General features: G+C 41.5%; 2 protein-coding genes and 1 non-coding gene across 3 annotated transcripts; all 3 read right to left on the bottom strand.

Annotated features, from left to right (window-relative positions):
- Positions 1 to 404: 404 nt before the first annotated feature.
- On the bottom strand, positions 405 to 13,278 carry LOC106586010 (calcineurin subunit B type 1). Its single transcript, XM_014172791.3, has 6 exons — positions 13,046 to 13,278; positions 6,762 to 6,801; positions 2,036 to 2,212; positions 1,588 to 1,647; positions 1,117 to 1,301; positions 405 to 834 (listed from the first exon to the last, which is right to left on the bottom strand). Exons 1-6 carry the CDS (start codon positions 13,046 to 13,048, stop codon positions 787 to 789), a joined length of 513 nt encoding a protein of 170 aa, XP_014028266.1. The 5' UTR covers positions 13,049 to 13,278; the 3' UTR covers positions 405 to 786.
- Positions 13,279 to 13,859: 581 nt separating this feature from the next.
- On the bottom strand, positions 13,860 to 17,883 carry LOC106586019 (CB1 cannabinoid receptor-interacting protein 1). Its single transcript, XM_014172803.3, has 3 exons — positions 17,437 to 17,883; positions 16,740 to 16,884; positions 13,860 to 14,819 (listed from the first exon to the last, which is right to left on the bottom strand). Exons 1-3 carry the CDS (start codon positions 17,616 to 17,618, stop codon positions 14,655 to 14,657), a joined length of 492 nt encoding a protein of 163 aa, XP_014028278.1. The 5' UTR covers positions 17,619 to 17,883; the 3' UTR covers positions 13,860 to 14,654.
- A 2,716-nt stretch (positions 17,884 to 20,599) lies between these two features.
- LOC106586031 (uncharacterized) lies at positions 20,600 to 22,336 on the bottom strand. The gene is made up of 2 exons (XR_006761422.2): positions 21,209 to 22,336; positions 20,600 to 20,997 (listed from the first exon to the last, which is right to left on the bottom strand). It is a non-coding gene; the product is annotated as an uncharacterized LOC106586031 (transcript).
- Between the last annotated feature and the right edge of the window lie 15 nt (positions 22,337 to 22,351).

The raw sequence follows: 22,351 nt of genomic DNA, 5'->3' as shown, positions 1-22,351 counted from the left end.
GATTAAGGTGAAAAGTATTCGCATAACCAACCAGTGACTCAAAAAAGACTTGTCCTTGAAGTAAACCGTAAGCTTGTACGTGCAGAAATGTAAATATTATTTTCTCTACTCCACTGCATCTTCAAAGCAAGATGATAGATGTCCCTGACAATATAAACATGTATAGTGCACAATCCCCCTTATTAAAAAAGCTGTCTTACATGATCTTAAAAACTTAGCTGTTCAAAATATTGAGTGAAAGTAGCAGGGAAAGCATTTGCCCTGAAAATGTAATTGGATTGTTTGAATCGTGCAGTATGCACACTGAAATAAGCAATTCTACCGAATGTTGATAGAAGATGTATACCATTATATGTTCTGATTGGCACTTCATGCTCTATTTTTGTGTTGTGTTGAAATCAAGTACATCAAGTTACATCACAGCTAACTACACCCCCCCCCCCCCAAAAAGCCAAGACCAAAATAAATATGAAAAAATCCCAACTGCCTCAAAATGAAAAAGTAACACACTAACCTTCCTCCACCAAACTGAAATACTCGCTCATTGATAAAAAGCTGTCCTTCAGGCTTTTAAAGTGCTACACCGGGTTATTGAGAGAATTCATGTTCAATAACACTTAAAAATGGTTGGCTTCAGAAGGCTCGGGTTGGAAAAAAGGTGGCTTCACAGAGAAAAATACTTCCATTGAAAAATACACAGAGAGCGTTGCTGGATGACTCCTTGAGCAGATCCTCAGAAATGGAGAAGAAAGCGAAAAGGGATTTTGATGGGGCCCGTGAGGTCAGTCACACGTCCACAACCATCTTTTTGTGTATGTCTAATCCTCCCACCACCTAATGGAAGACAGAGGGGCAAGAAACTGTCACGGACGCAACAGACACCTTTGAATTTGAACAGAAGTGATGCACCGCGATCATGGGAATATGATTGCAGCATTTCAGATAAGTTTAGTTTTTTTTGCAGAAATCCTTGTTGGAGGATTTCCTTCCTGATTATTTCCCTACTGGTTTCGGAAATCCTTCAAATGGGATTTCTCAAACTTGTGAACATTTTATGGATAGTTTCAGGAACTGTGCAACCCTATCACAGAGTAAAACGTTGTTTTTTCGACTCACCGCACAAAACTCCTCAAAGGATATTCTCCCATCGCCGTCTTTGTCTGCGTTGATGATGGTTTTGTCAACAATCTGCTGAAGCTGGGTGTCCTTTAAGTTGTTTCCCACCATCATCTTGAGGACCTGGAAGAGTTCTCCATTGGATATGTAGCCATCCTTGTCCATGTCATAGATCCTGAAGGCGACTATAGGACAAGGGGAAGACGGAAGATTGGGTCAGACCGCTATTTGAAGAGGTTTTCATTGCAGCGTCATTGGAATGATCTGCCAATATGCATATTTTGAGAGATTTAAAAAAAGAAGAAATTCTGAACATCCAAGAAGGTGGATCGTTTTTCATACAGAAAATCTAAATCACAAACATTTGCTCTATGAGCTCAGCATTGGTGTACCAACAAAGGTGGGTAATCGTTTTAAAATGGAGGAAACTTTACAGTGAAAGCAGTTGAGATTTGTTGGCATTATACTTACAGCGCAATTTCATCTCTTTATCACCTTTGACACTGAACTGGGAGACACCCTCAATGAATTCTGTAAAAGAATGTGAAGCCATTTTGAGTCAACCAACAATTAAAAAGGACAGTAACAAGGACATGAATACACATCGGATCGCTATTTCATTCACTCAGTTGTATAAAAGCCAGAGGGTGCTTGAGGAAAATGCCCAACGGCCCAAAACTGTTAAGGCATTTTCTGATTTAAGTTGGTCAGCATAACATCATATTGCAGGCTAACACTTCCTAGAAAAAATAACATTATACATTTAAGCATTTGGTTGATGATTTCACTTCAAGGTGAAACAGCACCGGTCAATATCCACAAGGATAGCCTACACAAAGACACCAGACTAAAAACAGACAACAAAGGCTCTTTTGAAGTTATAATTTAAAAAAGGTGAACAACCCCATATCAGTCTTACCTTTGAAGTCGACTTCCCCATTGCCATCTGTGTCAAATATATCGATAACTCGCTGTACAAGGGGATTCTGTTGGAGTTCCGGTAAGGACATAAACTCTTCCACGCTCAAGGAGCCAGAGTTATCTAGGTCGAGTTTCTTAAATCTCTTTCCTAGCCTCTTAATCTCATCAGCATCAACTGAAATAGAAAAGGAGAGAGCGAGAAGGGTGGCGTTAAAACTGACCTATTCACATACAGGGGGACAAAACTTCCACAGCAGGCTCCATTTTCTAGGGTAGCTACCACCACCACCGTGTTTCGGAAGCACACTTTCAGCACATGGGGAAAAGAAAAACGGGCCGACCTGGGTCACTTACATCTGGTGTTATGGTCCTTTGCTGCCTTTAGAATCGATTCACGCGTCCCCGATTGATTCTTACCCGATTTCTTGCGAGCGCTGGCCATAGCATAGCCGTCCCAAGTTACCGCCCACCTAGTGCAGTTTGATACTGGGGGCCAACATTGAGCTACAGTAGCAGCATACCTCTCGGTTCCCCACTCTAAGCTCTTTCACCGTGTCATGTGACGCCTCCTTTACACACTAATCACTGGACTGATATCCATTAATCGTAACGTGGACACAACAGCATGAGGTGGACTTAAGTGAGACTAAGTGTGAGCCGTAATGGGGGCGGGATTTCACAAAATGAACCTTTCCCCTGCTGCTGATCTGTGCACAATGCTTGATCCAGTTCTCTATGTTTAGCAACCAAAGACGATCAAATATGTATAATTCTACATATATGATAAAGAATATTCCAGTAGTTTATTAATATGATCAACCTCGCACTAGTATTAAGTCACCTACAGAGTCTCACTGTAAATAACAAGCTCTTTTTATCAGTCGTAGTGGCACAATTCATATCTACAAAGTACTTTGCATCAGCTTTATTTGACAGTTACAGGCAATCCGGAGTTTCTCTCTGACCCGATATGGCTTGGGTTTGCTGAGGCGTTCCTCTGGGCACCTCGACGTGGCAGTTGTGTTTTAGTCAGCAGTGTTGTACCATGATGACAGGCTTAAACAAGTAGGAACCAACTGCTGCCATAACCGAGACCCACCACTAGATGTACCACAAAACAAGTGAGTGGGCTGTCACAAGAACTCCAATATTACTATGGCGGCTATACATTATGGGGTGCTGACAATACAGCACTACTGTGAAAATTGATGCCCTTTTACATCTATTTGTGAGCAACTCTCTGCAAAATGTGTCCCACCAAATTGGACAACATAAAACACGCAGCGCCTTTCTACAGGCATGTGGGGGAGGGTTCTTGAAATCTAACATCCAATCAAAATGTAGCCGCTTAATTAAGAGGCCCATTCTAGGCATTTTGACCGATAGAACATTTTGGATGGCTACGCGAGACTACCTGGCAACAGGTGCTTATGCATTGGTAATTTCATATCTCTACATTAAGAACCTTATTCATTATATGGAAAATTAATTGAAGACAAATCAATATAAGCCGGAAAGTGATGCCGTATGCACTTTGTTCCAGCCCCCAAAATCCCTTCAGTAGTAGTCCAACATGGAGACAAGGAAGGATGCCATTGAAAATAATTTGGATATAGCCAGCCCAATGATGATAAATCAGTTTAACTCAAATTTACTTAAAACTTAATAATTTCAGCGTTAATGATGGACTAACTCTTATATAAGTTGCTAGACGAACTGAGAAAATATATTTTTTAAATACCTCAATAGCTCCTCCCCTGACACAACCTCTATTGGGGGACACAAAAATGTAGCTGCAGATGCACAGGCCCCAACAACACTGCATTAATTCAATTACACAACAGTATATGCCAGACAGTGCTGGGTACCATTCTGTCCGTGTATACAGTCCAGCGTAGATCAAATAGATGGAGGAAAAAAGTATTTATAGCCACAAGGCAGAGAGAAAACACCCCTTACTCCACACACAGCTAAATGGCTGGTGCTGCCCTCCCCTCGGGAAACCCCTAGCAACAAGGAAACCCAGCTAGCTAACATACAAAAGGGGGGGGAGGGTATTTTGAGAGCTGCAGTCAGACAGCCAGCTGGAGAGGCTTTCAACACAAACTGAGCTGCAGAAAGGAGACAAACGCGTTACATTCACATAGGTTTCATCTCTCTCACAACCAATGACCACGCATAACGCAACAGGAAGTAGGCTAATGCTGAAGCTTGAGAGTTTTGAGACCGTCTTCGTGTCTTCATGAATCAAGCCCCGGGTATGATATTATAGGAACAGTGTTACCACCACAATTGGGTTATCAACAATTTGTTATGTTAGTGTTACTAGCATTCAGGCAGGTGTCAAGATTTAGCCCCATAAGAGTCTAAATAGTTATTTTATAGTAATTCTAGACACTGGTTTGCTCTAGAGACCTGTAAACAAATCATGCCCTACCCCCCAGAGAGATATAACGGCTATGCAAGCTGGCCAATGAGCTAACCAATATCACACCTATAAACAAAACACGCATCTGACAAGAGGCAGATTATGAGGAAGCGGCGGTGACTACATTGCCATCTCACTTAATTCACTGCTGCAGAAACACAACCCCCCCACCCCTACATGTGGGCGAGTCACACCGCTGATCTTACTGAAAAAGCGGCACCCACTGGGGCGCATCAAAGCACTGCAGCTCTCCCAAACAGCCAAATAAACTCTCTCAGCTCTGTCTCTATACAATATATGGGAAGTTAATTTGTCTTGATGTGCTGGTTTGTAGCTCAATTTAGATTGTTTATTATCTTGTTGTTTTTTTTATAGATAATGTGTTTGTGAAGTTTTTTGATTGGAATGTGCCTGTGAGAATGTGTGTGTACAAAACAAGTAAATATAACCTGTCTATAGATGCAGATATTCATAGTTTGATGAACAGATCATGAATTGCTCCAAAGAACACGGTAACCGATACATGGCCGTCTGTGTACAAGCATGCATATTTGTGTGTGTGTTCGCATGCATGCCACGTTCTGCTGCATCACCATGCTTGACTGGTGCTTCTTATGACACGCCCAAAGCTCTCAGCAGATGGTAAAGATTGTCACTTAGAGATATGCACATTATGCTAAGACGGGGGGGGTACAGCTACAGAAAAACGCAAGGTGTTAAGCAGGGAGTCACCATGTTCTCTTGAAGCGAAAAACAGTCTTTGCAGGGCCAGTAGAGTTTTGTCTGTTTAGCCACAGCTTCAGCCTTGCACAGGGAGTCACCTAACCCTCCGAGTAGAAGTTGCCCCTCTGCTAGGATCAGCTTCCCCTTCCCCATATCCAACCTTTACCATTCGGGGTAAAAGACAGAACTGACCAGCATTCTAGGGGTCTACTAACAAACGCCCTGACTAGTGGACCAAGACAGGGATCTGGGTGAGCTACCAGTGTTCAGACCCTGCCAGCTCGGAGCGCACAGCTGATTTAAGGTTGTGCGCCTTCTTGACACGGTGAACAGCTGCCCCGCGCCCTGCTCCCAGGAGTGAGGGGGTGGGTAGAGACTCCCCAAAATATCCCACTGTGGGGAAGTCCATCGGCTGGCTGAGGTTTGAGACCTGTTGTCTCTTGTTTTTAATTGTCCTGTAGGTGCGCAACCCAGGCGTGACTCAGTAAACACAGGTGTGTTTTGATGGTGGTGGTTGTGTCAGCTGGTCCATAAGCATCAAAGTGGCAAGTCTTTATGAAGTGGGACCCCTAAATGAACACCAGAAAGTAGAACCGTCTACTTGCACCCTTGACAAAGTCCTACGTTAGTCTGGTCTCTCTCAAAATGATTGAAAACCTAGCATGTGGCATTTGCTTTTCTAGTCAAACACATTCGGTACAAGACTGGGCGGGGAGAAACAGAGAGAGGGAGATTGTTCTGGGTTTCAAGGCAAGTAAAGTAACAAGTGCCGTCGTAAATCACGGTCCGACGGCCACCCCTGTGACACCTAGCGTAACAGCTCGTTAGGGAGGTGCAGAGGTGGGCCCCCCTGCGCTGTTTTCCCATCCCCCCCCCAGAACACACTCGACACCGGCCAACATTGACGTCTGAGCTCCGGCTCTGCCCGCCACGATCCTCCACAGGAGGGAGTTCCCGAAAAAGTAGAGCCTGAAAGTTGAGTCCTGAAACTCTAATTAGCCCCATTTTCTCTTGAGGGGTGGGTGGATTGATGAGGGTGGAGGGATGGCGCAGCAGGGTGACAAACCAATTAAAAATGGAATATTACTCAGACTAAAAATAAATAAGGCTCTCCCACCAGCCCTGAAACTGACCTTTATGAGGGGGGAGGCATTTTTAGCTGTGGCAGCAAAGTGCTCACGCCTCACAGCAGCGTCTGAGACTGGGTCACACTGTGAAGGGCTGAAGAATGCAGTATAGCTTGTGGTGATGTATATATTGGTCTGCTCAATTCCCCCGACCGGACCAGTTGTTTACCTCTTAAGTGTCCCAGACTTTTGTGAACTGCAACACCTATGGTAGATTCTGGCCTTTGAGTTGACTGGGCGGTCACTCTTTAAACCAGAAACAATGCAATCCCATAGCCTAAACTTTTTACATCAAAATTGTTCTCGGTCAATGTATTTACATGCATAAATTAAGATTAAATTCCAGTCATATCTGAATATTACATACAGGACAGCCCACAGCTGATATTGTTTGAATCACAGCAGCAGTATTGGAAAAGTTGCCGGTGACAATCTCAAATACTTACAGTGTGTACACATCTCCAAGGGATAACTTGCTTCGTTTCCCTAGAAAGAAAGAGGAAAAGAATTGTGAGGATGACGATCCAACCTAATGTCTACTCAGAAATGAAACCATAGCATATAACATTCACCGTTCAAATCTGTATTTTCTTCTTCAAAATAGAGGAATTGTGTTGCTATGATAAGATGGCATTTGCACCAAGGGTCTGAAATATTGCCATTTACCATTGATTACATTGTAACAAGTTGAGTGGTGACAATCTTATGTAAAAGACCCGATTGTGTGCACCACATAAAACAAAACGCCATACCGATTCTTACGTCCGGGGTATACTACCATCAACACTGACGCATGAAAGTGATGACGTGCTAACATGTTGATGTGAGCTTGGTACGTTAATAGGGAAACAAAATTAACACTACAAAGTGGTACAATATCCTGCTACCTGCCCCTAAAACGGCAGGTAGATTTGAAACCCGTTCTCGGTCCATCCCACTCTAGGCATTTTGTTTATCCCTAAGAAGTGGCATTCTCCATTATGCATGAGAACAACAGAATGAACTGGATTCTGCCAGAGCTGGAAATTAGGGCAATCCACTGCCTTACCGCATCTCGGTGGGACATAAAGGAATTGAAAAAGGCTGATAGAGGAAGGCTGTGGCTTCCTTATTAGATAAAAGACATGGGCCATGACTGAACTTCTAGCCAAAAGGGGCATGGACTATCCTAAATGCCTCTAAATAACTATCCATTTAAATCCAAGTTAAAACATTTTAGCGTTTCATCTGAATATCATAGAGCACTTCTGTGGCTCAGTTGGTAAGAGGCATTAGCAACGCCAGGGTCATGGGTTCAGTTCCTGCTTGGGTCACATATACAGTGCATTCGTAAAGTTTTCAGATCCTTTGACTTCATCCACATTTTGTTACGTTACAGCCTTATTCTAAAATGGATTAAATACATTTTTATCCTCATGCACACACACACACACACACACACACACACACACACACACACACACACACACACACACAACCCCATAATGACAAAGCGAAACCAGGTTTAGACAGATTTGCAAATGTATTAAAAATAAAAAACAGAAATATCTTATTTATACTCAGTTGCATCCGCTTTCCATTGATCATCCTTTAGATGTTTCTAGAACTTGATTGGACTCCACCTGTGGTAAATTCAAATGATTGGACATTTGGAAAGGCACGCACACCTGTCTATATAAGGTCCCACAGCTGACAGTGAATGTCTGAGCAGAAACCAAGCCATGAGGTCGAAGGAATTGTCCGTAGAACTACGAGACAGGATTATGTTGAGGCACAGATCTGGGGAAGGGTACCAAAAACATTATGCAGCATTGAAGCTCCCCAAGAACATGGTGGCCTCCATCATTCTTAAATTGAAGATGGTTGAAACTACCAAGACTCTTCCTAGAGCTGGCCGCCCAGCCAATCTGAGCAATCGGGGGAGAAGGGACTTGGTCATGGAGGTGACCAAGAACCCGATGGTCACTCAGAGAGCTCCACAGTTCCTCTGTGGAGATGGGAGAACCTTCCTGCAGCACTCCACCAATCAGGCCTTTATTGTAGTGGCCAGACAGAAGCCACTCCTCAGTAAAAAAGGCACATGACAGCCTACTTGGAGTTTGCCAAAAGCACCTAAAGGACTCTCAGACCATGAGAAACAAGATTCTCTGGTCTGATGAAACCAAGATTGAACTCTTTGGCCTGAATGCCAAGTGTCACGTCTGGAGGAAACCTGGCACCATCCCTACGGTGAAGCATGGTGGTGGCAGCATCATGCTGTAGGGATGTTTTTCAGCGGCAGGGACTAGAAGACTAGTCAGGATCGAGGGGAAGATGAAAGGAGCAATGTACAGAGAGATCCTTGATGAAAACTTACTCCAGAGTGCTCAGGACCTCAGACTGGGGCGAAGGTTCACTTTCCAACAGGACAACAACCCTAAGCACACAGCAAAGACAACACAGGAGTGGCTTCGGGACAAGTCTTTGAATGTCCTTGAGTGGCCCAGCCAGATCCCGGACTTGAACCAGATCGAACATCTCTGGAGAGACCTGAAAATAGCTGTGCAGCGACGCTCCCCATCCAACATGACAGAGCTTGAGAGGATCTACAGAGAAGAATAGGAAACTCCCCAAATACAGGTGTGCCAAGCTTGTAGCGTCATACCCAAGAAGACGAGGCTGTAATCGTTGCCAAAGGTGCTTCAACAAAGTACTGAGTAAAGGTTTTGAATACTTATGTAAATGTCATATCAGTTTTTTTTATTTTTAATACATTTGCAGAAATATCTACAAACCTGTTTTTGCTTTGTCATTATGGGGTATTGTGTGTAGATTGATGAGGAAAAAACGAACAATATAATCAATTTTAGAATAAGGCTATAATGCAGCAAAATGTGGAAAAAGCCTAGGAGTCTGAATACATTCAGAATGCACTGTATACTAAAAATCTATGCACTGTATGAACAGTAAGTTGCTTTGGATAGAAATGTCTGCCAAACGTTATAATGGCTAGCAAGGCTACCTTGTGTAAATCCACACATCATCCAGAATGTGCTGATGAGGACTCTGTATCGGGATTGCAAGCTGAAATTCCTTTTCTCTGTGATGAATACAAAACAGCGAAAGTAGGAGACCTGTTTCGACTCGCTGCTGACCACAAAGCCGGTCATAACCCAAGACTGATCATTGACAACCAGAAAGACATGGCCATGTCTTTCCATCTAGCTAAGCTTTGGATACAATACCCCCCAAAATGTGTTGTGCATATAGGCTCCATATCCCCATCATTTGAAGTCATAAAATAGTCAAGGAAATGTCAATAAAAGTATCATTCAATTTGTTTCATGAACAGTATTTTAGGATTAAGCTCCAACGTCCAGGCAATGTGACTTTTGTCACTATGACTGGTGTATGTTACTTTTGGTTTGGCGAATATCAACATTTTATTTCACACTTTCTTAATATGATATAGGCTAACCTCAACTCCAAGAATCCCATAGATGTCCATGCTCAAAGTGTTTTAAAAATCACTGGCACAGTAGTGTTGATGCTGCAACAGTCCTGTGCCTCTGACTTCAGGTCACACAGAGCATTAAATTCAAGTGGATTGAGGGGTTTAGGATTACACCATTTACTTGGTGTAAGGTCATGTCTGTGTGGTAACCAAACTGTGGGAGTTCTAGAAGTAAACCTAGTTTTGCAATTATAACAGTGCAAAATGGTGGGAGGGCAGATGGGTTGGATTTAGGCCTAACTCCGCTGCGTAATTTGTACCACAATTGCCAGTCCAAACATATAAAATGAACAATGATCTTGTTACTTTCTTTTCAACATCCTTTCCTTCAGGCAACTAATTTGTCACTAACGATTCATTCTAAAAAATAAATAAATGTCTAGGCCTATTCAACATTGTTACCAGTTAGTACTCAAATTACTACAACTGGGTTTGGAAAGTGAGGAGTATTTTCTTCCAAATCCATCCCCTTTGTTTATCTAAAACATCTGTACTAAGGGTTAAGAAGAGGCAAGCCAGTCTCCCGACACGCATTGTATTGAAAAACTGTCACAGTATATGCCAAGGCTGATAGTAAGCTACACATTTTGCTTTTGAGCACCATGACAGCATTATCTGTCAAGCTCTGAGAACTTAATACATTTTATGAAAATGTGATATATTGCAGCGATGGCCTAATACACTTGACTTCAACAGTTCTCACCGAGGGCCTGCTTACAATTGGAATGTGGTTTCAAAGAGACAGCTTGAGTGTACAATCCATCTCCCGATAGAATCCATTAAAACCAAATCAGCGTCATCCCAAGTCCTGGCTGCCTACAGCGACAGCCTATAGGAGTATATAGTACACTGAACAAAAATATAAACGCAACATGCAACAATTCAAAGATTTTACTGAGTTACAGTTCATATAACGAAATCAGTCAATTGAAATAAATGCATTAGTTCCTAATTTATGGATTTCACATAACTGGGAATACAGATATGCATCTGTTGGTCACAGATACCTTTAAAAAAAAAAAAAAAGTAGGGGCGTGGATTAGATAACCAGTTGGTATCTGGTGTGACCACCATTTGCCTCATGGAACACGACACATCTACTTCGCATAGAGTTGATCAAGCTGTTGATTGTGGCCTGTGGAATGTTGTCCCACTCTTCAATGGCTGTGCAAAGTTTCTGGATATTGGCAAGAACTGGAACATGCTGTCATATGTCAATCCAGAGCATCCCAAACATGCTGAATGGGTGACATGTCTGGTGAGTATGCAGGCCATGGAAAAACGGGGACATTTTCAGCTTCCAGGAATTGTGCACAGATCCTTGCGACATGGGGCCGTGCCTTATCATGCCGAAACATGAGGTGATGGCGGCAGATGAACGGCACGACAATGGGCCTCAGGATCACGTCACGGTATCTCTGTGCATTCAAATTGCCATCGATAAAATGTAATTGTGTTTGTAGTCCATAGCTTATGCCTGCCCATACAGGCATGACAGTTTGTGCAGAAATTCTTTGGTCGTGCAAACCCACAGTTTCATCAGCTGTCTGGGTAGCTGGTCTCAGATGATCCCTCAGGTGAAGAATCCGGATGTGGAGGTCCTGGGCTGGCGAGGTTGTGAGGTCGGTTGGAAGTACTGTCAAATTCTCTAAAATTACGTTGGAGGTGGCTTATGGTAGAGAAATTAACATAAAATTATCTGGAAACAGTTCTGGTGGAAATCCCTGCAGTCAGCATGCCAAATGCACACTCCCTCAAAATTTGAGACATCTGTGGCATTGTGTTCTGTGACAAAACTGAACAATTTAGAGTGGCCTTTTATAGTCCCCAGCACAAGGTGCACCTGTGTAAAGATCATGCTGTTTAATCAGCTTCATGACATGCTACACCTGTCAGGTGGATGGATTATCTTGGCAAAGAAGAAATGCTCACTAACAGGGATATAAACACATTTGTGCACAAAATATGAGAGAAATAAGATTTTAGTGGGTATGGTAAATTTCAGGGATCTTTTATTTCAGCTCATGAAACATGTGACCAACACTTTACATGTTGCGTTCATTTTTGTATGAAGCAATTATTCAGATCCTATAGCGTATTTAAGGTTGATACATTTGTGTTCTTTTTCCTGAAACCACTATGCACACTTGGTTTGAGCTAAATGTGGGCGCTTCAGAAATGCATACCGGTCCGGTATGCATGCTTAATAATCAAGTGGCCTACTAACCCCCCAAACATGGGCTATGCATGTACAATTAATGTAGGCCTATGACCGTTGGAAATTGGGAGGAACAGGAAATGGGTCAGTGAACTACAAGATATCAATCTTTTTTAAATGGAACTCTGATGCAAATTGATATGACTGAGGTAGTATGAAACTGTATCTGGCCTTCTGCAATGTATGTCATTTTAAAGCCATTTATTCAGATCCCTGTACTAGGACTGGTAAAAAGAAAATACAAATAATGTTACGAGAGGTAATATAGAAAATGTAAGAAAAGGTGGATCTTTGGGAAGCAATTGTTTCTTCCTGAAAATGTAGTTTAACATGCATAATGTGACTGACTGACTAACTAGAACAGTCCTGTTCTTTTTAATACATTTCCACGAGTAGTTAGCTAGCTGTATTGATTGAGGACCACGTCAACGTACCGTGCAGCTCTCTTAAGTGACAAAACAGGAAAAGTGCCCATTTGCTGTGACTATGTAGTATGTTTCAACTAGTACTGGTCCAGCCTTGTTGGACCTGCGTTATAAAGCCGAATATTGCCGATACAAGTTGACAAGCGCATCTAATGTATGCACAAACTAAGGCGTGACAGCCTATCGATATTGTTAGTGTTGCCTGCTCGCGGTTTCGGAAACGATACGTTTCACTTTTCCCCCACAAGCTCGCGCCATTATTCATGTGCCTATAGCTTAGCTAACTGGCTAGGTTGTAGGTTTAGCTACTTGTCACACATTTGAGAAATCTAAATATGACTTTTCGGGAACACACCAGAATGCGATAAATCAGTTAAACATAACGTTGGCCATATTGTCATATCTGTAAACATGAAATTGTGCGTGCAAAAAAGGTACCGCGATAAACGCTTTCAAGCTCATTTGGTCGGAAGAATAGGAACGTAGTGCAACGAGATGTTGGATAGCCTTGAGTGCTATGCATGCATGCATATGGTGTAAGAATTTGTACACGTTTGGTTCAACACTAGAATAGCTAGCTATCGTTTTCCTTACCATTCTGTCGGTTGGGTTTCTTCACCTGGTGCGCAAGGGAAACACTTTGAAAGGACGACGTTGCACAATCAATTACGACTGTTTCAGGGAAATATTTCTGGCTGTAATAAATATAGACCAGCTTGACTTGCTCTCGCCTTTTCTCTTTACGGATGACGGATTCACTGCAGCAGCTACAGTGGATCCGCAGAGGAGGTTGTGTTGGTGTAGAGAGCGAGCGAGGTTGAAAGGCGAATAGGGGGAGGTGCGGCTATACAGTACATCCGGGTACCCTGTCTATTTCTTTTAATGTATGTATGCCAACCATGTATTGTGACATTTACATAAAATTGTAGCCTATCCATCAATACAGTGTTTAAGTGATGCGTTTAATGCTTTTCGGCGTAGGCCTATTTCCTCATCCAGTTTCTAAACGTAGACCTATGCAGTAATGTTTAAATATGTGGGGAAATCGACCAGTGAATATGAACGCCACACCTACAGGCGTGCCCATAAACATGCATGATTGTAAGATTGATTATGGCAGCTTTCTCTTTCACAGGCATGAATAGCCATACTGTACTAGATTTAAAAGATGAAGCCTAATTTGTCTAACTGATTGGAATAGGATGTGCAAGTGGGCATGTGAATAAGAGGGCTTGCACTGCTAATGAGGACAAGGAAGCAATGTAGTCTGTACACAGGCTTCTGTAATGAGAAATTAATCATAAACGCTTTCAGTGAAATTAGTGTCTTCAATAGGACAATTTAAACAACAGCAACAACAAACTCCTTATTCCAATTATTGGACAATTATGTTAATCAAGTACGCTAGTAACTGGTATGGGTTTATTTACTTCCACTTTTCAATTACATATATAACAGAATTGAACATTTTAGGCAATCTGATATCATTTTGCATCTGAAGAACAAAACCTTTAGGCATAGGATTATTCAGCCATGCATTTACAGACAAAACTGAGACAAAACAATGATGGTGATCCACAACATTACAAGAATAGAAGCCGTTAATAGATTATAGAATATGAATATCTCCATAAATAATATAGAAGTTTTAACAACAAACAAACTGTCTCACCCCTTTATAGGCGAATCACAATTATGCTGTTCAGAAGTAGACAGCTGTTCAAAGGCTTAAACAACACTAGAACTAACACATAGGATAACACAAATATGTACATTTATTCATATAACTCACATCACACACACCTCACACGTAATAAATCGGGTTATATACATTTCACCCGCAACTGTCTTCAATCCTGGTCCAGGAGTGCCACAGCTTCAGCTCGTGTGACCAGAGCTGAGAGTCAACCCAGCGAATGTTGTATAGCTGTGGTTCCCAATGATATTGCTGATAACAACCTGACTACGTGTCTTGATAAAAACCAATCAAGAACAACCCCCGAGATCAGACTGGTAGATAACTGCCCCCCCCCCCCTCTCTCTAAAACAGACAATTATGGTGCTCAGTGACTTGAAACACATGCCTTCGGTAAGGCTTTTCCCTCTTAAGTTGATGGTAAAAGAGTCATTGTGTGCAACGCATCTCCTCTGCTTGTTTTTCTTCCGTTACTGGGTATTGGAAGAATGAGTTGATTGGTGTTCCTCAATTGAACGCCTCTTTGTTGATCCACATCAGGCTGCGCGTCTCATTGGGCTTGCATTCGTACTCGATATTGGTGAATTTGTTCCCAAACTGGCATTGGTCTCGCTTGTAGTAGTTATAGTACTTTACTTGCCATATTGTCTCGAATTGGCCCGCCTTTCCAAACTGACACAAAAACACAGAGAAAAGAAAGACATTCCTTGAAGGGACTCAATCATATGATGCTGTAGATTACTTTAAATCAATCAAACTGTATTTACTGTCTATAGCACATTTCTTACAACAAATGCATTTTAAAATGTCTGAAAATAGTTTTGATAAGAGAATTGATGAGTTATTAGTGCTGATAATATCAATATTTTGAGTTAGGTCTAAATATGAGACAATGTACATTTACAGTGAGGGGAAAAAAGTATTTGATCCCCTGCTGATTTTGTACGTTTGCCCACTGACAAAGACATGATCAGTCTACAATTTTAATGGTTGTTTTTTTTTAACAGTGAGAGACAGAATAACAACAAAAGAATCCAGAAAAACGCATATCAAAAATGTTATAAAATGATTTGCATTTTAATGAGGGAAATAAGTATTTGACCCCCTCTCAATCAGAAAGATTTCTGGCTCCCAGGTGTCTTTTATACAGGTAACGAGCTGAGATTAGGAGCACACTCTTAAAGGGAGTGCTCCTAACCGCAGCTTGTTACCTGTAAAAAAGACACCTGTCCACAGAAGCAATCAATCAATCAGATTCCAAACTCTCCACCATGGACAAGACCAAAGAGCTCTCCAAGGATGTCAGGGACAAGATTGTAGACCTACACAAGGCTGGAATGGGCTACAAGACCATCGCCAAGCAGCTTGGTGAGAAGGTGACAACAGTTGGTGCGATTATTCGCAAATGGAAGAAACACAAAAGAACTGTCAATCTCCCTCGGCCTGGGGCTCCATGCAAGATCTCACCTCGTGGAGTTGCAATGATCATGAGAACGGTGAGGAATCAGCCCAGAACTCCACGGGAGGATCTTGTCAATGATCTCAAGGCAGCTGGGACCATAGTCACTAAGTAAACAATTGGTAACACACTATGCAGTGAAGGACTGAAATCCTGCAGCGCCCGCAAGGTCCCCCTGCTCAAGAAAGCACATATACATGCCCGTCTGAAGTTTGCCAATGAACATCTGAATGATTCAGAGGACAACTGGGTGAAAGTGTTGTGGTCAGATGAGACCAAAATGGAGCTCTTTGGCATCAACTCAACTCGCCATGTTTGGAGGAGGAGGAATGCTGCCTATGACCCCAAGAACACCATCCCCACCGTCAAACATGGAGGTGGAAACATTATGCTTTGGGGTGTTTTTCTGCTAAGGGGACAGGACAACTTCACCGCATCAAAGGGACGATGGATGGGGCCATGTACCGTCAAATCTTGGGTGAGAACCTCCTTCCCTCAGCCAGGGCATTGAAAATGGGTCGTGGATGGGTATTCCAGCATGACAATGACCCAAAACACACGGCCAAGGCAACAAAGGAGTGGCTCAAGAAGAAGCACATTAAGGTCCTGGAGTGGCCTAGCCAGTCTCCAGACCTTAATCCCAGATCTGTGGAGGGAGCTGAAGGTTCGAGTTGCCAAACGTCAGCATCGGAACCTTAATGACTTGGAGAAGATCTGCAAAGAGGAGTGGGACAAAATCCCTCCTGAGATGTGTGCAAACCTGGTGGCCAACTACAAGAAACGTCTGACCTCTGTGATTGCCAACAAGGGTTTTGCCACCAAGTACTAAGTCATTTTTTGCAGAGGGGTCAAATATTTATTTCCCTCATTAAAATGCAAATCATTTTATAACATTTTTGATATGCGTTTTTTTTTTTTTTTGTTGTTATTCTGTCTCTCACTGTTCCAATAAACCTACCATTAAAATTATAGACTGATCATTTCTTTGTCAGTGGGCAAATGTACAAAATCAGCAGGGGATCAAATACTTTTTTCCCTCACTGTATATTGCCAGAAGACACCACTTCATTATCAATAACTCAGTTAGTTACTGCTTAGTTATACAATTAGGATGAAGTATTCTACTGGATTACCTCTATGCTGACTTGGACAGGTTGCCTGTCCCCACTCTTAGTGTGAGGCACTCCCTCTGTGTCATAATGTCCATGGTACACCACTGACTCCTCATCTTTGGACTGCTGCTCTAGGGGGATGGTGATACCTCCGATGTTCATGGTGCTGGGAATCATGAAACAAACCCTTTAGTTAGTGGACATCATTCCAAACCCCACCCAATGGGCATGTAGCCTACCATCGGCAGTGAATTGTTGAAACGTGAATCAACACGCAAAAAGGACGCTTTCTGTCATCACCCTCCTTGGTTTGATTAAAAATGCATTCGCACGCTGCGTCAAGGCATCATTTATTAACGCAGGATATCGGGTAGGGGAAAGGGGAAAGGTAGGCTACTGTAGCCTATCCATTGTAGGCTGTAGCCTATGCATTGTAAAATAGCCTGTAAGATATAGGGGGTATACAGACATACATTTGCAGTCAACCCATTTGGAGATACAGTAACATGCAGATACATAGGCCTATACGTCAGAAAAACAACATTTGATCAAACACTCAGGCAGAATATAGCGCCTGCATCAGGCTGCATCCACAGACGCACTGTAATGGGCTATAGTAAGACTGACTGGTGAATTTAATTTGAGTGTATTGTAAACGAATTCAATATTACTAATGCAAATGTCCAGTGCTTTTCTTGATATAGTCTTTTGTACTTACGCGGCATCAGCATTGGCCGGCTTCATAACCACCTCAACCTTATACTTCGACCCTGTAAGCAATTTTATTGTCCTGCTCTGGCCGAATCTGGTCCCATCCACCTTGAAAAACACCGGTCCATCATTCGGTTGAATTTTTAGAGCAATAGAAATATTTATAATCGGTGGAACATCGTCGACCATGATTGAAATATAGCCTATTATGGTCTCGTGGGCAACCTATAATTATTAAAGAGAAAGCGGAATGATGCAGCAATGGTGCATTTCCAACTGCACCAGAGAGAGGATGTTGTGACGTGTACAGCTGGCAAAAAGGGTAAAATCACTAACAATGATGGCTGCATTCCTCCGACACAGTTCCTCACTGAGGATAATCACCATACAGATTAAAATGATCCACATCCTTCTGCCATAGATAGTTCTACAAATAAAGATCTGATCTGAATGCACGTAATTATACACTGAGTGTACAAACCATTAGAAACACCTTACTAATATTGAGTTGCATCCTCTTTTGCCCTCAGAACAGCCTCAATTCGTCGGGGTATGGACTACAAAGCGTCGAAAGCGTTCCACAGGGATGCTGGCCCATGGTGACACCAATGCGTCCCACAGTTGTCAAATTGGCTGGATGTCATTTGGGTGGTGGGCCATTCTTGATACACACGGAAAACTGTTGAGCGTGAAAAACCCAGCAGCGTTGCGGTTCTTGACACACTCAAACCGGTGCACATTGCACCTACCTCCATACCCCGTTCAAAGAAAGAAAGTATTCACACCGCTTGAATTATTCTAAAATGTGTTGTTACCGCCTGAATTTAAAATAGATTACATTGAGATGTTGTGTCACTGGCCTACACACAATACCCCATAATGTCAAAGTGGAATTATGTTTTTACAAATTTTTACAAATTCATTACAAATGAAAAGCGGAAATGTCTTGAGCCAATAAGTATTCAACCCCTTTGTTATGGCAAGCCTAAATAAGTTCAGGAGTAAAAATGTCACATAAGTCACATAATAAGTTGCAATAATACAGTGGCCACCCATCATTCAGGGCAGGTGGACTCCAATCAAGTTGTAGAGACATCTCAAGTATGATCAATGGAGGAAACAGGATGCACCCGAGCTCAATTTCGAGTTTCATAGCAAAAGTTCTGAATATTAATGTAAATAAGTTATATTTCTTATTTTTTATACATTTTCAAACATTTCCCGAAAATTGTTTTCACTTTGTCATTATTGGGGTATTGTGTGTAGATTGATGAGGAAAACAATGAATTGAATATATTTGAGAATAAGGCTGTAATGTAACAATGTGGAAAAAGTCAAGGGGTCTGAATACTTTCAGAATGCACTGTAAATGAAAGAGTGAAAAGAAGGAAGCCTGTACAGAATATACATATTACAAAACATGCAATGTGTTTGCAATAAGGCACTAAAGTAAAACAGCGAAACATGTGGCAAAGAAATTAACTTTATGTCCTGAATACAAAGGGTTATGTTTGGGGCAAATCCAATACAACACATCACTGAGTACTACCGTTCATATTTCCAAGCATGGTGGTGGCTGCATCATGTTATGGGTATACTTGTCATCGACAAGGACTAAGGAGTTTTTTAGGATGAAAATAAATTGAATAGAGCTAGCACAGGCAAAATCATAGAAGAAACCCTGGTTTAGTCTGCTTTCCAACAGACACTCGTAGACAAATATACCCTGGAGTTACAAAGATGACATTGAATGTTCCTGAGTGGCCTAGTTACAATTTTGACTTAAATCTCCTTGAAAATCTATGGCAAGACTTGAACTTGCCTGTCTAGCAATGATGAACAACCAACTTAACAGACCTTGAACAATACCATTTTTTTGTTGCAAATATTGTACAATCCAGGTGTGCATAGCTCTTATGACTTACCCAGAAAGACTCACAGCTGTAATCGCTGCCAAAGGTGATTATAACATGTATTGGGGTGTGAATACTTATGTAAATGGATTATTTTTGTATTTTGAAAAAATACAAAAATAAAATAAACACTAATACATTTCTAAAAACATGTTTTCACTTTGTCATTATGAGGTATTGTGTATAGATGGGTAAGAAAAAAATGAATCCATTTTGAATTCAGGCTGTAACACAACATAATGTGGAACAAGTCAAGGGGTATGAATACTTTCTGACAGCACTGTAAATCTTTGTCATGCCCATTCAACCTCTAAATGGCACACAAACACAATCCATGTCTCAATTGTCTCAAGGCGTAATAATAATGATTCAACTCGTCTCCTAACCTTCATCCACACTGATTGAAGTGTATTTAACAGGTGACATCAATAAGAGATCATAGCTATCACCTGGATTCACATGGTCAGTCTATCTCATGGAAAGAGCTCTGTACACTCAGTGTATTTTGTTTTCAGGGTTTTCTATGGTGTTCCTAGTTGCTATATGCTTGCATGGAGATACTGGCAGGATGTAGGCCCACACACTGTATTAAACTATAAAACAACAATTAACAATGCAGGATGAACTTCCCTAATGTGCGATGTCCGAATATTGTTAGCTATCCCTGTCTGAAGTGCTGACATTGGATCTTGTTAGAGACCTTAGAAAGTCTGTCAATTGGTTCGAGTTGACCCTGTCCAGGCTGCTGAAATAGTGGAACTTTGTTAAAGAACCTTAGAAAGTGTAGCCTGAAGTTCCTTTGCTGTTTAATTTGTGGATGTGGCTTTTGATACAGTGGCAGAGTTTAAATATGGCAATTGACTTTGTCTTTATAATTACGGTACTAACTACAATAATTTAATTAGATTATTAAAGATGTTATGCACCACACCAGATTTGTTTGTGCATCAAAATCATGATGTCTCTCAATGAATGCATGGTGATCCGTGGTGATATAGTCTACAGTGAGTGAGTAATACATGAATTTGCATGGATGTACATAAAGTGAACACATGAACAGTCATGTCAAAATGAATTGAAATAGCAAATATTGGGTTCCAGCCCCATATATCTGATACAGTGCATTATGAGTATTTTGTATACAATATAACTCAAATTAGAAGTCAACCAAAGGCGTTTAAATAGCTCATAAATACTGACAAATAGCAAAAGTACTGCACTTTAATGCTATACTGTAAACAAAAACGTAAACGCAAATGATCTTAATGACCCCACTTTATTCAGTGTAGTGAAGGCACAATTGTATCACTGATTTAGGAATCCATTAAAGGGTATACATATTTTACTGGAGTATAGCCTAACATATATTAATGTATAACAAAAAAGATATACAAGTTTGTGATTTAACCATAATCATATATACAAATGGTATAAAAAGTAAGTATAAAAATAAAATCTAAAGAGTTCACTCATATCTCTTTATAGCATTGCATCTATCTCTCCAGCTCTGCTTCCAGAATCTCGCCCCAAGTCTCCACATCCAATGAGCACATGTTCCTGTCCAGTAGTTCATCGGCAGAACGAATGTTGCTGTATCGTCCCCTTAACCATTCTCTCTTCAGAAAACCTCTCCTGTAGTTCCGCACCAGCGTGACCTAATAAGAAATAATTAAAGAATGACAAAGGCATTTGTTATTGAGATAAATGATACTCATCCAAAAGAGCATTATTGTAATAATGTTTCGTAAGGGGGGATGTGATGTCTATGATACGTCTATATTTGCAATCTGGCAATGATGTTATAGACAGGCATTCCAGTAGTCTAGCATAATTGAGGTGAAGCTGTTTAAAAACCAACAGACCCACCTTCCACGACAGTCCATACTGTCTGTCCCCATCAACCTTCTGTTGACAGAAAGCTTGCACAGTCAGGCAGTGATTCCTCCAGAGGTGGTCGCTGTCTTCAATGATCTGGTGCCACAGTTTGCAGGTCAACAATGCACTACATAAGCTGTCAATGTCCAGTTCGCTGAAAATCTTCAAGCTCATTTCCGTGGGCATTATTTCAGCAAAGTTGTGTGGGCATGTCTCTTTGGCGGAGGTCAAGATGGGACTTCTTTCACAGACAAAATAGGCAATGGAGTTCCTTTTGGAGACATACTGCATAGTTCAGTGTCCCACACCTTGATTTAACAGTGGCCCTGTTCTGTGAAAAAGTATGATAATGAACAAGTGGTGTAGCAGAGAGGGCAAGCTGCAGCAAAAACAATGCTTATAAAGGCTTAATACCTATACCTAGCTACCTGTCCAATTAATGCAGGTCTAGTGTCAATGGCTCGGGGGTTGTTTCTGTACAGGGCCATAAATAGGTCCGTGCCAATGCAATGGACTTTGGCTGGGGCTTGCTAGCTTTGGGACAGTCTATGGACTCCCGATGTTGTGTCCCAAAGCTATAGTTTGATAGCCATGGTTTTGTGGGCCATTTAGCTAGAAAACGTTGACCAGAGTCTCTATATACTGTATAACGTTATGACTCTGGGTGTACGGTAGCCAGCTGGCCATGTCCGATTCGATAGTAATTTACTCGACGTGTGAAGCGTGGTATTTCGTTGTGTCGAATTCGACAACAAAAAATATTACGACAAGCTTGATCAGAGTCAGACTAGATATGAACGTTATATTAATCATTGTATTATTAGATAGCTACCTATTCAGATGAAAAGGTGTGAAATAATTCATCGTTTACGACTTCCTAGACAGCTCACGGTTTAAATGTCTCTCTTTCAGTTCAAAATGTCGTTTACCGAACGTTAACTACGACGATGACTGATATCGGACAGCGCATGCGTATATGCTAAACATGGACAGTAATGTTAGCTTGCATAGTTACATTTAAAGAACTACTCGCTACTGGAATCAAAATATTAATGGCTAATTTGTTGGTGTTTTTGATCAATTAAATAGCGCAATCCTCTGTTTTTATCGAACGTCGCTTCCGCACAAAACGAC

Source organism: Salmo salar, chromosome 02 (genome assembly GCF_965601325.2).
Source record: "Salmo salar chromosome 02, fSalSal1, whole genome shotgun sequence".
In the NCBI taxonomy this organism is placed as follows: Eukaryota; Metazoa; Chordata; class Actinopteri; order Salmoniformes; family Salmonidae; genus Salmo; species Salmo salar.
The sequence above is the reverse complement of the archived record's forward strand: the minus strand, read 5'-3'. Positions and strand labels throughout refer to the sequence as shown.

Excerpts from the sequence above, each read along its gene's own strand:
- LOC106586010 (XM_014172791.3), bottom strand. Across the intron at positions 1,302-1,587 it reads TAAAGAGATGAAATTGCGCT|TCGCCTTCAGGATCTATGAC; the intron begins GTAAGTATAATG and ends CTTGTCCTATAG. Across the intron at positions 835-1,116 it reads CCTTTGAGGAGTTTTGTGCG|GTGGTGGGAGGATTAGACAT; the intron begins GTGAGTCGAAAA and ends GTCTTCCATTAG.
- LOC106586019 (XM_014172803.3), bottom strand. The coding sequence starts at position 17,618 with ATGGTCGACGATGTTCCACCGATTATAAATATTTCTATTGCTCTAAAA. Across the intron at positions 16,885-17,436 it reads CCGGCCAATGCTGATGCCGC|CACCATGAACATCGGAGGTA; the intron begins GTAAGTACAAAA and ends CATGATTCCCAG. Across the intron at positions 14,820-16,739 it reads CTGTCCAAGTCAGCATAGAG|TTTGGAAAGGCGGGCCAATT; the intron begins GTAATCCAGTAG and ends TTTTTGTGTCAG.